Raw genomic sequence first — 16,784 nt, forward strand, 5'->3', positions numbered from 1 at the left:
GTGTTGATTGTGATTTGAGGTTTTTGATTGGCATTTGATCTTTTTGATTGTAATATCAGTTAGGATTATTAAAGTAAATTACTTGTATTGTAGTGTGTATTTATGGAGAACTGTTATTTTGAGTACAGCATGTTTTTGATAACCTTTCTACATTTATTTGTATATTGGTTCATCATGTGTGTGTGTATATATATATATATATATATATATATATATATATATATATATATATATATCTGTATATATATATATATATATATATATTTGCATGATGAAGCCAATGTACAAATTCATGGGTGAAGGGTGGGTATCGGGCCATTGTGGCTTAACCCCTTTATTACCTTTGCGGTTATTATCCTATATGGTATTTAAGGGGTTAATTGATATCTAAATGTAATTGCAATGTAGTGGCTTTGTATTGGCTATGTTTTTTGTGGGCAAGACAAGGATGTTGCTGGCGACTGAGACTTTTTATTGATAAGGTCAGTAGTACTTAATTTATTTGAATATGCTAGTTAATGTTTTTAATAATGGGCAAATAATCTATTATCCCTATCTGGATAATAGTTATTTTGCACATTATTGTACTGTAGGTGTTGGGCGGGGGGTGTTCCCCAACGATATGTGGGTAGGCCTCCCTTGTGGGTAGTGGGTGAGGGTGGTTAGGCCTCACGGGGTGGGGGGTTACTGTGGGAGGGTATGTAGGCGTCCCGAGTGGTGGGTGAGGGTGGGTTAACCCCTTAATGACTGTAGCGGTTAATAACCGCTATGGTGATTAAGGGGTTAGGGGACATTACTTTGGATGTTTTCATTGCTGTGTCTGTTTTGCAGCAGCGGAGGGTGCATGGGCAGGATGAAGATGAGGATGGCCTTCATCCTTGCAGCCGGACATGGGTGAGAGCTATATGTATTTAATGTATTTATTGCTGTTTATGTATTTAAAATGGGCACATTCACCATTATCCCTTTGTGGATAATAGTAATTGTGGCCATAACTATACTGTAGGTGTTGGGGGGGGGGGGGGGGTTATTTCTTTAAAAGTATGCATGTTTATTCATTAATTTGGGGGGGGCACATAATTGGTACTGCAGGCTTGCGGGTAACACCCGAGGGCCCCCGCCGGCCTATAGTATCATTGATGAGAATATATGTGTATGTTAGGGGTTAAAGGTGTTGATATATATATATATATATATATATATATTGATATATATATATATATATATTTATATTCATTTATTTAGTGTGGGGCTGCTGTGTGTGATTATTCTTCATTGTGGGTAGCGGGGGTGGGTGAAGGGGGTATTAGCCCCAACGGTGGTTGTTTAGGGCTTGCGGGGGGGTAGCGGGAGGGGTTAACCCCTTCATGACCGTAGCGGTATTAACTGCTACGGTCGTGAAGGGGTTAAGTGCACCCGCAACCCCCCCGCAAGCCCTAAACTCACAAAGGCCAAATACCTTACAAATGCCTTAGCGGTTAGCCTCTAAGGTAATGAAGTGGGCTGTACATGCATTTTTCCTGCCTCGCATGCATGCCGGGGGGCTCCGGTGCTGGTATTAATGGTATCACCTCTGGAGACCCCCGGCATCAATCCGAGCCAGGAAAAGGGCCTGATTTTTTTTATGTCCCCTCTCGCCGCTCAGCTCCAGCTTCTTGCCAACTTTTTTTGGCGGAGCTATTTGGAGAACATCTCTCCATTTTATTGGCGCGATCAGCGGCGAGATGCTGATCGGGGCTTCCTGCATACGGGTTTCTTTTAAAACGAGCGAGATATTGCTTCTCGCCACCCGCGCGACGAGTTTTTAAAACAGAAAAAAAAACTGCCGTTTTTTACTCATCTCGCCAGTTTCTCGCCATTTACTAAATTGCTATAGGCATATTTGGCGAAAAACTGTCGAGATTGCTCTTCTCGCTGCTCTCTGCATAGGCCCCTTAGTGTCTTATCCCACCTGAACACACATAAGAGGACACACACAGGGGAGAGACCGTATGAATGTGGGGAATATGGGAAGGGATTTAGTCAGTTATCCAACCTGAACACACACAAGAGGACACACGGGAGAGAGACCTCTCTCTCTCTTGTTTAGGGATAACACGCTCACATATAAGTGCAAACGTGTGCTTAATATCTGGGGTTTGCCTGAGCGAGGGCTTAGAATCGGTGTTATGGTAAATTATATTGAAAAGTGACTTTACTTCATTATGTATAAAATAAGCATTTTAAAAGGATAAGTTATAACTTTTTAAAAGCAGGTTATTTATATAATCTATTTTTCCATATTTATATAATCCCCATTGTAGTTTTATTTAAAGTTAAATGTTGCATATGTCCATGCTGTTGGTTCTAATAAATTGTGTGTTCCCCATTATGAAAAAAAAAAAAGAAAGCACAGACACAACACTAACTCTGCAATGTGCACATTACACTTTATGCCTTACTTTGAAGTGTTCAAATGATGCGGCTTCCTGAGCTGATGCGGATAACTATTTATTAATCATTAATCTCTTTCCCACCGCTAGTTATTTCTACAGAGCAGGTTGTTAAACGTTACAAAACAAGTTGACAGGGTACATCGAGCTCAATGACTTTAGTGTTAGAATATTTAAGTAGTGGTTAGATATCCCTTAACAGTTAAATAAATAAATATAAAGAAGCAGCAAGGTTATAGTGCTTTAAGCTGGACGGGAATAGCTGGATACTTTTTTCATTAGCCGACCATGTTTTGAGGATCCTTCTTGCCCAGTGAAACAGAACACGGTGCTGCGAAAATGCACTTTTTGTTAAACAGAAGACTATTTTTGAACCTTACATCCAATCCACAGTTATCAGGAAAGACACAACTACAACTGTATATGTGGGTACTCCTTTTAATAAATTATCCTAGGTGGCTTAGTGGGAGGCTCAGGATCAGTAGGGGGCAGCCGGTGGTGGCTGCCGTTTGTTAATATCTGGGAGGAAAACAATTCGGATAATCTGCTATGATAATGCAATTGTATATTTAGACTAGATTACATTATCTGTTTGAGTTCAAAGCATTATGCATACTTACAATTATTATGCCATTTTAAATGCTCTCCATCGTGTGACGTTTACCATATTGTGAAAGGTAACACTTACAGTGCATGCTCTATGGACTGGCCACTTAGCTAATCTATGGCCATTTATCCCCCACCCACCCCCATGGCTGTTTTGAGATATGTGATTCAAGAGCATTTCTGTTTCTGAAATATCAACGTGGTGTAAAGCAAATATAAATACATTAAAGTTCTCTGCACTAGGCCAGTTAATTTTCTAGTGAGAGGACTGTTGGCGAGTTACCAGCACAGCCTGCAGGTGACTCAGACATTATATCCGGTGTCTGAAACGTCCTAAAAGGCGAGGCTATTCCCTGCCGGCCTCTCCCACAAACCCAGGGAACAAAATCATTAAAAAAAAAAGACAATCATGGCAGTGGTAAGAAGGCAAATGTGGCAGAAAGTATGAACTAAAAATAGGTAAATACCGGGACAGGTTATGTTATCTATGGAAATGTACGTAGCATCTATTTTGCACAAGATAATAGTGGCATCAATGGTCCTGATCTTCACAGGGTACCAAAAAGTCATTGTTTTTGGCAACTTTTTTTCTGGCAAACAAATAGATGCAAGAAAACGACACCAATTTTACAGACGTAGTGATTTAAATAATATATATATATATCTTGTGCATTTTGGTCTGTACTGTCCGGCAGGTTGAATTTGGTAAAGAGATGCCCTTTTGAGAAAAAAAAAATAAAAAAAAATACAGATGTCTAACTATAACTATACTGTTCATTTATTATTATTAATATTAACATGCAATAGAAACATTTCCTAAAATCATGTTTTCAAACTGGTTTGACATGTTACAGGACAGGTTTGAGAAACATTTTTTTGTTTTGTAGTCAAGTAAATGCAATTTATCTGGAGGCCTATGAGGCAATGTAAGTGCAGATCAAACAACTGGACAGAGCTAGATCCGCTGCATATATTTTCATTGCAAGAAGGATCCTTCAAGTTTTGGACTGTTTATAGTAGATGTGAGCGAGTTGGCTACAATGCGATAAAATATGTTTGCAACAGACCGTCTACGAACCCTGCAGCAACGTTACAAACTAATAGGAATGGGATAAAGCAGGGGTGGCCGACCAATCCTCAAGGGCCACCAACAGGTCAGGTTTTCAGGATATCCCTGCTTCAGCACAAGTGTCTCAATCAGTGGCTCAACTTGTGCTGAAGCAGGGATATCTGAAAAGCTGACCTGTGGATGGCCCTTGAGGACTGGAGTTGGCCACCCCTGGGATAAAGGCGTTCCTCTCCATTGCATTACTCTGTTGGCCTTCATAATATCAGATCCCTTTCCACCATTTCTTGGCATGCTGGAGAGCGCATACACACACATACATAAACACCCACCCACCACAGTGACCTTCTGGAGGTACTCTCATACTCTGAAAAGCGAGTTTTAAACTGAAGTGAATAGATAAAGAGATTGGATATTTCGGGACGTTAGAAGGTTTTCCTGTGGATGGCCCGGGCTCCGTCTTCCTCGTATTCCTTCTTTGAAACCCACATTTTCTTGAAGGTGTCCAGCGAAGCCAAAATGGAGCCACTGGAAAGGAATAAAGACGAAACGTTGTGGCACAAAGTTTTAGTGGCTTCTGGTTGGCGAGAAAATGCATTGGGATGAAAAAGGGAAATCTGGTTGCCGATTTTACTACTATTGGCAGGTTTTCTTGTACCTCAAAGAGTAAAAGGTCTCTTCCTCAGGTGATTAATAAAAGCACATATTAAAATGGCCTCTTTGTATGTCAGAAAATAAGGGGCATTTGTTAAGACTGAAACTGACCCACAAGTGTGTCACTCACCCACGGCTCACAACTGCACTGCAGAAGCTTTGGGCCACATTGGATAAATCAATGTTTTGTTACGTTCTATATTTTTAAGAAGTTAAAAGAAATGAATGAACTGTAGCACCTACCCGATCCATGTGGAATATAATCGTTCTTGAGGTGCAGATATCTAGAACGGGTACCAGAAAACAAAGCTTTAATATTTCATATTTATGTAAAGATTGAACTAGATTCTATAGACAAGTTGCAAATTAGCATTATGACACCATCGCACACACACTACCCCACCACACAAACACCATAGCCACCCATTTTCACACACACCAGTCACACCACACCTTCCCCATCCCCACAAAGCTTCACCCCCCTGCTCTGCACAAAGCCCTCATCTCCCGTCCCCCTCCCCACACAAAGTCCTCACCTCCCTTCCCTCTCCCCACACAAAGCCCTCACCTCCCTTCCCCCTCCCCACACAAAGTCCTCACCTCCCTTCCCCCTCTCCATACAAAGTCCTCACCTCCCTTCCCCCTCTCCATACAAAGCCCTCACCTCCCTTCCCCCTCCCCACACAAAGTCCTCACCTCCCTTCCCCCTCTCCATACAAAGCCCTCACCTCCCTTCCCCCTCCCCACACAAAGCCCTCACCTCCCTCCCACCTAAAACAAAGTTTAAACACTACTATGCTGAAACACTGGTATTTATTACAGCCCGACTGTATAATTACTGAAAGAGTTGGGAGAACAAGGAATATTGGAGACAGGCCAAGAGAAATGGAAAAAGTTACAAATCTGCCTACTTTGCAGTGTCACCTTTCTGCGGGTGTTGTTAACGGAGACTAAGGCCCTTATTTTGTATGGTGTGATAAGCACAGAGAACGTGCTATCGCAGGAAAAGTCCCACTAAAATCAATGGGGCTTTTCCTATGATAACACGTCCTCTGCGCTTATCCCACCTTCCAGAATAAGGGCGTACGTATCTTATTCAAGAAAAACTTTGACAATTTGTCCTCTGTTTCAGAATTTGATGTGTGTAATGACCTTTCAGATTTAATGTGAATCCTATACAACATGCAATCTACTCTACATTCACCAGGGGGAGCATTTGTACCGGAGTAAAAGGATGGTCAGATAATTGCAGTGATGAAGCAATTAGCTGAATTTATAAAGCAGTCAATAGATTCGTTCTTTTAGAAGTTCCCAGAATAATACTTTACACTATTCATTTTTCGGGTTTTAAAAACCGCTTGACTGTGGTACCTCAAGATGAAGAAACATACTTGGCACACGTTTACAGAACGTGTTACTTATTCTCGGTTAGAAGCACTTTGGGAGGAGACATGCTAGCTTTGCTAAAATGTAAACTAGCATGCAAGTAGCCACATGTGTCCATTAAGCTTCAACCCTCATCAACATACAGCATAGCATTTGGCATGTGGAAAGCATGACTTGCGTGTAATACCCCAAACCAAGGGCAACCACCAGGTCACATTTTAAAGATATCCCTGCTTCAGCACAGGTGACTCAATCGAAGACAGCCAGCTGTGCAAAAGCAGGGACTAATTGAGCCACCTGTGCTGAAGCAGTGATATCCTGAAAACCTGGCCTGTTGGTGGCCCTTGAGGACTGGAGATTGCCCGCCCCTGCCCCCACACCTTCATTGTAGTATTCCCGACAGCCTAAGCCTGCTTTTGCTATTAGGAAAGCCTGGGATAGAACAAGACAATGAACATAAAAGAGACATACCCTTATTTTAACATCTTTCGGTGCTAATTTCTTCACTTCGCTCAGAAGTCGGTCTCCGAATCCTGAAAATGAAGGCACACGGTTACAATGCGGTGTCGGATTAGTAGCAGCCTCTGCCATTAATGCTAATGTGCAAACATGGGGCTGCTGGAAAGGAAGAGAGCCAAAGGAGGCAAGAACAGTATTACAGACCGACTAATCTAATCATATAGATGGAATTTCTCTATTAATTTGTCCTTTGAATAATTACATATTTTACAGCACATTTCTTGGCTTAGATTCCTTCCAATACCCAGAGGTAAAGTAGCAGTTTGAGTAATAGTTTTATTTTCAGGGAGATTCAACATTTCCATCCAGAATATCAACATGCAGTACAGGTAATGATATTTTTGTTGTGCCACCTTCCCCCTCCTGCTGACATCATATCCAGAGTAATAACCAATGGTAACTTTTGTTAAATGAATGTTTGATGGGTGTTAGAGGGCATTAGGAATTCTGCAACAATCTACCCGAGATACTCAAAGAAGCCGTCACAGGTCTAAGTTCTTTCCAGACTAAAGCGGTCTCACATTTTAAGCTGGTCTGTAACTGTTACATACGCCTTTAACATTATTATCCTTAACTGTGCATGCAATGTCTTTAAATATAATGTATAACCCTGTTCATTTAATGTAACCTTGTACTGTTATCAGAATCGTGCCCGGACATACTTGAAAACGAGTAATAACTCTCAATGTATTACTTTCTGCTAAAACAGGTTATAAATACATAAAACAGTGTGTTTTGGGATTTTGTTTTCCAAACCGAAAACGTTTCAGACTACAAAAAGTATGAAGATACACTCAGTATGTCTTTATATTACAGCATGTTATTTTTCAGCAACCGAGCTGCAGCTTTAAAGTAAAATTACTTCATTTGATTTGGAACTGCAAGTGTGCAATTACAACACATTCGTGCACCAGAGACCTTACACTTTAATACAGGAGGCCCTGGAAGAGAAACCCCTTACCATTTACAGCCAATACAAGGTAATGAGCATAAAGGTTATTGTTCTCTTAAAAGTTACATGATCAGTTTTAGAGTCAGACTAGAACAGGAGTGGCCAACTCCAGTTCTCAAGGGCCACCAACAGGTCAGGTTATAAGGATATCCCGGCATCAGCTGTGCTGAAGCAGGGATATCCTTAAAACCTGAAATGTTGGTGGCCCTTGAGGACTGGAGTTGGCCACCCCTGTTCTAGAATGAGGCAGGGATTCCAAAAAGGTCATGTCTCTAATTCACAAGTAATGTTTCATTACAGCACTGTTTCTCATCTCCCCAAATTGCTAGATAGCTAAAGGACTATTAAAATTAGAGATAATCTCAACAGTGCTGCTTCTATGGATTAGTACAACTACATTCTAAGCACATTAAAAACAGACCTTTAAACAGAGTGGATCCTCCGGACAGAACAATGTTGGAAAATAAGGTTCGCCTCAGGTCCATATCAGACTTCTGAATGGCAAACACTAGCACTTCATGGATTCCCTCACACTCCTCTCCGATTAGATCTGGCCGGAAAAGTAGTTCAGGAGCTCGGAATCGGGCTGGCCCAATCTGGAGAGTTAAGCAAGGGAGGCAATTAGTCAGAGTACACATGATGCAGCGTCTCATAACACATGGAAAACTGTCTGCATGCTATTATACCACACCCATTTATCACACATTGTGTAGTCATAGAAGTTCTGGTTCTAACGAAGCAGCACGTTATGTGATCTGTGCATCTGTGATCTGTGCAAGGAATGTATGTCTTCTACGTTAAAGCCATCTGAATTTTCTGTTGTGTGCATATGCTAAATGTCTCAACCCCTCACCTACATAACAACAGACACCCTAACCCAGGAGTGGTCAACTCCAGGCCTCAAGGGCAACCAACAGTCAGGTTTTCAGGATATCCCTGCTTCAGCACAGGTGGCCAAGTCTTCATCTAAGCAACCTGTGCTGAAGCAGGGATATCCTGAAATCCTGACCTGTTTGTGGCCACTCCTGATATAACCAGCCTACACGTATTCCTAACAATATTGCCATTTCCATGGCACTCTAATGCAGCGGTTTCCACATATCTAAGATTCTTCTTTTCAATTCTCTTTAGACAAGGTCACATGTAAAGATAAAATGAAGATAATAGTTCTATGAGCACAGCGCTGCTATGTTACGCCACTGTTCCTTTCTGTAATGTTCCCCCTCTCATTGCTCAGTTGCTGCCAGACGGCACAGTGAGAGTTGTCGGATTTAAACTGCTGCTGTAAAGCAATTACTAGGCATAAAAGCTCTGCAAGAACAATGAGTTAACAATTATATGTACAAGCGGCCACATATATTCTTTTATGAGCATTAAAGAGACACACCCACACATCCATGGATCTTGTAGGTACTTGCAAAACATACTCATCTTACCTGCTGAAAGTAATGCATAGCAACAAAAACGTCAGATAACATTCATGCATCAATTTTAACAGCAATTAGTTAAAAAAGATAAAAATAAAAAAAAGACCATGATTATAAACATTTTAGCCTTGATCTTTAAAATCACAAATGACATATTATTAGTATGTACCACATTTCAGACAGGCAGTACAACCACCCAACAAAGGATTTGACAGCCTTTAGCCCGCTTATATGGAATTAAAAAGAAATAAAATGCGTACAAACCTCAATAGTGCTGCCATCGGGCAAATAATACTGAGCCTTTTCAGTCTCCAAAGTCTCGTCTTTTTGTGGATTTATGGACAGATAACATGCACGCTGAACGGTAGAAATAAAAAGATGCTGTTATCCAAATGGGTTATGGACGAAGATACATTTGTTTGCATGATGTTATTTGCACAAGCCTTTCCTTGCTATAGATAAAGAGCACTACTTTATTCCTTAGTTTAAGCTGTCGCCTTCCTTCCATATTCTGCAAGTTGCTGTTTGTCAAAAGCCAGTAGCCAAACTGAAGAGCTCGTTCCTGTACTGTAACAAGCTAACAAATATCAGGAAAATAACGCGCTATTTCAGAAGTGGAGTGCTGCAGAGAAAAGGCCGACGAGGAACTGGCGCGATATTCTTGCAAAGGCGTCAGCACCCAGTTGTTAGGTTACTGTTAGACGTGATCACCTTACAAGACGACCTCAGGATAAAACCAAATCAAGAGTCTCATTGGAACGCGCATGAGGAATTGCTAAAGATTGAAAGACGGCAAACGCCTCAAACGCTCTCTTAGTCCTCGTACATAGTAGACACACGCCTGGTGCACAGACGATACGTGGCCTGTGGGGTCTGGAGGAGGAGACACGACCAAGAGCAGCTCCAATTCAATGCTTGGGGGCGTGCCCGTGATGTCATGTGAGCGCTTCGCCCTCATCGGCTGAACCGCGCACGTGACCCGGCCGTCGCAAGACAATATCAAAAGATTTTGTCTCGGGAAAAATCAGTCGCGCCCGCTCTATGGCTGTGCGCATTGCCGTACAGGCTTGTGTGTGCTGCACGTGCAACGTCGCGTTAACTATGGACGCAGGCTTATCCAAACCAAGTCATGCTATCCCTAATCCGATGCAGAGGTCAGCAAGTGACGCATAAGCAAAAGCGGCAACATGCACCTCCTTAATGGTTTTGACAATCTCGAATTCGGCCGAGGTGTGGAAGTCGTAGCCCTCCTTTCGCAGGTAGAGGCGCAGGAAGCGGGAGACGTCTCGGCCTGCAATGTCGATCCTCATGATGGAGTGAGGCATAGCGAAGCCTTCATAGATGGGAACCGCATGAGTCACTCCGTCCCCAGAGTCCAACACAACGCCTGTTGTCCTTCCTGTTGCGTAGCTGAGGCCGAATAGAAAGGAGAGCCCAATTATATTCTTTTACCAGCTACAAAAAGCGTTGCAACTTCGTGGCAATAACACTGCCATGGACATAAACCCGGGTCGAATGTCAGTATCAGCCCGGCTTGTGAACATACTGTAGGCAAGTCAGCTTGGGTCATATTTACTGAGCAGTCCTAAGCTGTAAGGCCCCCTTGGTGACCTATTGCTTAGCACCACTTAGTACACATGTCCCTTTGTCTTACTTATGCCTCAAGCAGAAATTAGATTGTAAATTCTACAAAGCAGAGGCTCATTTTGCCTTTAAAATCCCATTCACAGAGCTGTGTACACGATCAGTGCAGCATACAAAACAACATCGAATACTAATTTAATATTACACTTCATATCAACATTACATTCATATTAAAGATGCGAGGCTGCTGAAACGCTTTGCTTTAGCCCAAGCAAAAAAGAAAACTGCAGGCTGGCAGCTGGAAATAACAATGATGTTTTTTTGAAGTTCACATGATAAACAGCACACAGGGAAATACAGAAATAGGACATGAGCAATTACACCGTGACACTCACAGGCTCAGGACAGCTTGCATGGAGATAAACAGAGCGGGAACATTGAAGGTCTCAAAGAAAACTTCTGCAGCACGTTCACGATTTTTTCGGGGGTTCAGGGGAGCTTCTGTAAGCAAAACTGGATGCTGTGGAGAGGAAATAAAGACGAGAACATTTCTGTTAGTGTAAATCATCAAAACAGAAGATGAATTGTACACTCTGAAAAAAAAAATTTGTGCTCCTGTATATGGCTCTAAATGGAAGCAAACATTTGGAATACCACATATACATACACCACCACAAAAAAACTGTATTTCATTTAAAAAGCGACATAAGATTTATATTTGGGCATTTTTGTAATACACTATACTGAGCCCTTGGGCAATATGGTTGTGTATTCCCATAACGAGATGGCAATAAAAGATACTTTCCCAGACATTCATACTTTTAATTAATATTATTCTCACAGTTAAACACAAGGATCCCCAAACATATTTTCAAGACTCGGAACCTCAACACGTGTTAAGAAAAACTCCTGAATTTATGAATGTAGTTTATCAAAAGAGCATCCTATCAACTTCCATGAGAAGTGCGGTATATATTTGGGGAACCCCGACACACAGCATATCCCATTTATCTTTTAGGTGTTCGGGATATACAATTATTATCAGAAAACCTGCCCAATGTTGAGCAATGAACAGCAATATTACAAATGAGAATTAGTAGAAGAGGCATCACCACACCTCCTCAGAGAACGTCTGCAGCTGGTCTTTGGAGTAGACGTATTGCCAAATACGCTCCATGTCATTCCAGTCCTTCACTATGCCATGCTCCATGGGATACCGGATAGAGAGGAGACCTCTGTGCTCCTAGAGACACATAACGCACATACAGCTCAGTAAAATTCACCGCAATATCCATATATACATTTAGTTGACATATGCTCAATACATTGCACAGGAATAAGATTTATCCTCCAAAAGCGAGTAATATAGCGTAACAGAACCACTAGTATGTTTCTCTAAAAGACATGAACTTCTCCAGTGTTATGGGGCTTGGCAAGACGCAGGACACAAACTACACAGTTCAATGCAGTAGGAATGGGAGCGCGCGGTTTTACCTCTGCCTTTGGTCCAATAAATAGATCCCCTTCCAGAGCACCAGCCATGACTCGAATATGCTTTGGTCTTCCCACACTAAAGAAAAAGGCAAATAAACCCTGAGGTTACCCAGCTCCCAACACTTATACACGCTGCTGATGAAATGGGCGGGCATGGGGTACTCACTAGTTAGGAAAGCAGTACTTCGGTATCTGATCACCAGCAAAACCTGCTTTAATGACTCCAGAGCCCTAAGTGAGAAAATAGTTACCAATATTATTATTCTCTCGGCACATACGGCAATTACCAAGTGTTCTGCATAAAAATATCCTCCAATTACAGTACTATGAATAAATAATACAACACAATACAACCAAAATCGATGCTGTCAGTCTGTCTGTGGCTCAATAAACACATTGACAAAATATGTTTTAGTAAAATGATCCATAAAAGGTTTTAAACCGGATCTTTCCTGCTGCTAGGAGATATAATGAAGCTCTTTTGCTGTCTGGGTGGATGTTAATACACAGCAAAAATAATATTTTACATGAGTGTGGGTGTAATGAAGGCGTCAGATAGGCTCTCTTAACCCTTGATGTGCCGGACGGGGCCACGGCACTAGAGAATCCCGGCCCCTCCGGCACATTGCAATCATGGTCGTGCCGTCACTGATTATGCGAACAGAAGAGGAAGGGTCCCCTTCTTCCGTTCAGATTGCATGAATGGAAGCAATGCCCCCTAGCAAACGAGCAACAAGCCCATGATGACGCATGCATGGCTGGCAAAGAGAAGGCTGTGAGATACACAAGCTTGAAAGCAGCATTTCGAATGGCGTATAGAGGCAGGACGGAAGAAGGCCAGCAAGGAGGTTTCAAGACTCTGAGAAAGTGGGAAACTATTTAATTGCCCCAGATTTAACTCTATTCTGTGGTATTTTATCAGTCATTGTGCTGAGGTACTGAATGTGCAATATGAATTAAACTGGAAGGTGGAGCCATGAACAGTATTTAATGACTATTGGAGTCAGGAAGGAATTACATTTTCCCCTTATAAGATATCATTGGATGATATGTCACTGGGGTTTTTTGTTTGCCTTCCTCTTGATCAATATACTGTAAATACAGATATAAAATGAGTATCTGTCACCTAAATTTAGCATAGGTTGAACTTGATGACATATCTTTTTTCAACCTCCTCATCTACTATGTAACTAAGGGGCTTATACTATATCCGCCAAACAGATGATAATGCCATTTCAGACAAAATTCTGCAGAAAACGGCCCCATCCATCGCTTAAGTGGTTATAACCCTTAAGTGTGGAATTGAAAAAGGAGAAATATTACACTTTTTTGACATGTAGCTTTTGAGGTGGGTAAATAGATTATCTTATGTTACAGGGACATGGGATAGTGAGAAATGTACAAAAGAAATGCATAAGCAAAAAAAATAAAAATAAATCAGTCCCATTGGGAAAGACAAAACAGGTGGAAGATTTTTATTTATTTATTAAATGTTGATTTGGCTTTTCATTATTTTTTTTTGTATAAATCTTTCACTTAAGGACAGCCCAATAATCAGGAATGAAAACCTCTGCGGGCTGAAAATTAACCCTTACAGGGACGCATTTGCTAAGCTTTGCCAAGCTATAAGGCACCTTATCTTCAATGGCCTGTTAAACGTGCCATACGGCTTAACAGCAATGATCAAATTTTGGCCCTCAGTTTTGACAGTGCCCCCATATATGGGATGTCCGTATTGATACATTAAATGAGATTGAGATCCACCATTTAAAAGCAGTCACGAGACCGACACTGGGGGGATATGTAACAAGTATCGCAAACTGGAGAATTGGCCCAAAAATGGAGCAAACTCATTTTAACTATGTGCTAGTGCATAAAGAGGTTTTGCTCCATTATTTGCCCCAATAGCACCATGAGTGTTTTGAGGAGTTATTTGGGAGATGGGATAGGAGTGTTTTGGAGGGAGGAGGGGTGAGGGTATTTTGGGAGGAGAAGGGGGTCAGTGCAATATGAGAGATCAGATGTGTGTAACTGGTGCAGTTTTTCTCTCTTTTCGCCAAATAGATCCGTCAAGTTTATTTATAAAATGTTTTACCATGAAGTTACCTCTCGTTTTCAAGTATGTCCTGGGCACAAAGTTGTGAAAACCATACATGGTTACATTAAATGAACAGAGGTTATACATTATATTTAAAGACATTGCATGAACAGTAGGTTTCAGCAACGTTAGCATTTGCACCGAACGTACGCATGTCGCTGCTCAAAAAGTTACGCGTACGTCGCTGCTTACAAAGTGATGCGGACGCTGCGCATAGGTCGCTGCTCACAAAGTGACGCGGACGCTGAGTGTACGTCGCTCGTCATAAAGTAACCATGTATTTTTTATAACTCTGTGCCCAGGGCATACTTGAAAACGAGAGGTATCTCTCAATGTATTACTTCCTGGTAAAACATTTTTATAAATAAATAAATAAAATAAAAATTACAGTGACGCAGCGCTGTCTGGGGTAGGTTGCACCATTGTATCCCCCACTATAAACCATATAGCGGCTCCGGCCTGTTTACACGCGAGTCATCCTCATCCTTCCACACCCAGACCACATCCCCGCCCACCACGCAAACCCACCAATACACATCCCATACAGCAACTGCCAATCAAACGTCCAACCAATCAGCGCGCAGGGTGCGGTCTGCTGAGATCATCCTCGCCCGCCCTTCCTTTTCTGCATGAGTGACTGCCGATTGAGCCAATCACATGCGCGGAACGCGCGGTCTGCCCCACCTTCCTGGCTCCCTGGGCGGGCGCTTACGCATCAGCATGTTAGGTTGACACCACAACCGTAAAAATATAAAATAAAAAAATAATAATGATGATGATGATACAAATGTATGCCCAGCGCCGGTTACTGCGCGCTCGGTGCCCAATGCCCCATTACGCAGTCCCCCGAGAGGCGGGGAGCTGCCGGTGTGACAGGAGGGCGCGGTTACTATGACAAAGAAAATAAATCATGACGCGGGCGGAGCCGGTACCACGAGGCCGGGCCGAACCGCAGCACCGGCCTGCCACCGGGAGCGGTGTTTCTGTGTGTACTCACGTTGTCTATCACCACGGGCTGGTTTGCGATCACATCGTACGACTCCATGGCGGCTTCCTCCCAGGATCTGACGGGCCGGCTCCAGCTGAGCTCTGCGCATGCGCAGCGGGAGGGCGGTCACGTGCCGGTGGGGCGGTGTCTTATGTTGGATACAGTTGGATGATGTAAAATCTGAAGCCTTCAGGGCAGAAGCCACTTTCAGTTTGCTGCTTTATTATTATATTCCTAATATCCTGTACGTTATATATTGTTGTATCACTGTTATGGCAATAGTTATAGTAATGATATTACAAATGGTGATCTAATAATATAGCTTGGGCTGCGGCCAGGGTGAAGCGGGCGCACGCGCTTAGCGCGATCAGAGCGGCGACTGAATGCGCTTGTCCAGGGTGCGTGCTTGCTGCTTGCCAAGACAGTCGAATTTGATTTTGCTGCTCTGCTGATGCGTGACGTGAGCGGTTCGTCCAATGAGGGTAAATCAGCACCGTGACCTCATGGGCGCCGCCCCCACGACACGCAACCAGCTGGCCAGGAATTGCACGGCCAAGCGGAGCGCATGACGTCACGGCGCTCGAGCGTGCTCCCAGGCTGGCCGCAGCTTTGGACATCTTTTTGGAAAGGTATACAGGGATATGCCAAATAAGTATACATGGGAAGGATGCTGACCCAGGGAGTAATCTGGTTGCCAATTCTTGGAGTCAGGAAGGAATTTATTTTTTCCCTTATGAGATATCATTGGATGATATGTCACCAGGGTTTTTTGTTTGCTTTCTTCTGAATAATATACTGTAAGTACGGATATAGGATAAAGTATCTGTTGTCTAAATTTAGCATAGGTTGAACTTGATGGACGTATGTCTTTTTTCAACCTCATCCACTATGTAACTGTAATATATAGAGTTTCTTATAATGGAGAGCCCTGCATACATGAACAGATTTTTTTTTAAGGCAATAAACCAAAAAAATCAATAAACTATTTAAAAAAAATAAAATCAATAATTCCCCTAGAAATGTAGTTAATATATTAAGTAAGAAAACATTACATGTGAGTCTTTAATTCCCATCTACTCTCATTCCACACCCCGCTCGCCTTCTTTAATATTCCAGTGCTGCTAGAAAAATATATTTGATTTTAGGTGTGATTGTTTCTTTAAGAGAATAGATATGGATATCAGTGCCTGCACTATCCCATATAAATGAAAAAAACTATTCCCCATGCAGCTGTCAGCAGCATTACTCCAATGACGCCTATAATGTGAGCTCCCAGAAGGTAACTGACAATATCACACAAAGACAAGAAGCAGAAAGCGCACTGAGGAACAGTTTGCAAAATGTGGTTTGTATTAGTTGATAAAGTGCTCTACAACAGGGATGTGCAAACTAGGGGGCATGTGTTTCATATTCTGTCTCTGGTTACAAACTAGGGGGTGCAAGATTTTTTTGGGGGTGGGCACGGTGCTTACAGAGGGAGCCCCCGCACTCTCCCCCAAAGCATTTAAATTAAATTCAGAGGGAGTGCGCGCGAGGCCTCTGTAACTCACTTACCTGATGTGACGCTGGAGACGAGGG

General features: G+C 42.4%; 1 protein-coding gene across 1 annotated transcript; it reads right to left on the bottom strand.

The window, feature by feature from the left end:
• Positions 1-2,854: 2,854 nt before the first annotated feature.
• Positions 2,855-15,371, bottom strand: ACTR1A (actin related protein 1A). Its single transcript, XM_075612494.1, has 11 exons — positions 15,216-15,371; positions 12,287-12,351; positions 12,121-12,196; positions 11,744-11,869; positions 11,022-11,146; positions 10,236-10,452; positions 9,307-9,399; positions 8,037-8,211; positions 6,616-6,677; positions 5,002-5,042; positions 2,855-4,632 (listed from the first exon to the last, which is right to left on the bottom strand). The coding sequence occupies exons 1-11, from the start codon at positions 15,261-15,263 to the stop codon at positions 4,530-4,532; spliced, it is 1,131 nt and encodes a 376-aa protein (XP_075468609.1). The 5' UTR covers positions 15,264-15,371; the 3' UTR covers positions 2,855-4,529.
• Positions 15,372-16,784: the final 1,413 nt, after the last annotated feature.

The sequence above is a fragment of the Ascaphus truei genome, chromosome 8, assembly GCF_040206685.1.
Source record: "Ascaphus truei isolate aAscTru1 chromosome 8, aAscTru1.hap1, whole genome shotgun sequence".
NCBI classification, from domain to species: Eukaryota; Metazoa; Chordata; class Amphibia; order Anura; family Ascaphidae; genus Ascaphus; species Ascaphus truei.

What these genes read in the sequence shown, in the direction of transcription:
- ACTR1A (XM_075612494.1), bottom strand. Translation starts at nt 15,263, where the DNA reads ATGGAGTCGTACGATGTGATCGCAAACCAGCCCGTGGTGATAGACAAC. An exon ending in TTGTCAAAACCATTAAGGAG is followed by an intron (nt 9,400 to 10,235) that starts GTGCATGTTGCC and finishes TCTACCGTTCAG; the next exon opens with CGTGCATGTTATCTGTCCAT. An exon ending in AGGATCCACTCTGTTTAAAG is followed by an intron (nt 6,678 to 8,036) that starts GTCTGTTTTTAA and finishes CTTCATTTTCAG; the next exon opens with GATTCGGAGACCGACTTCTG.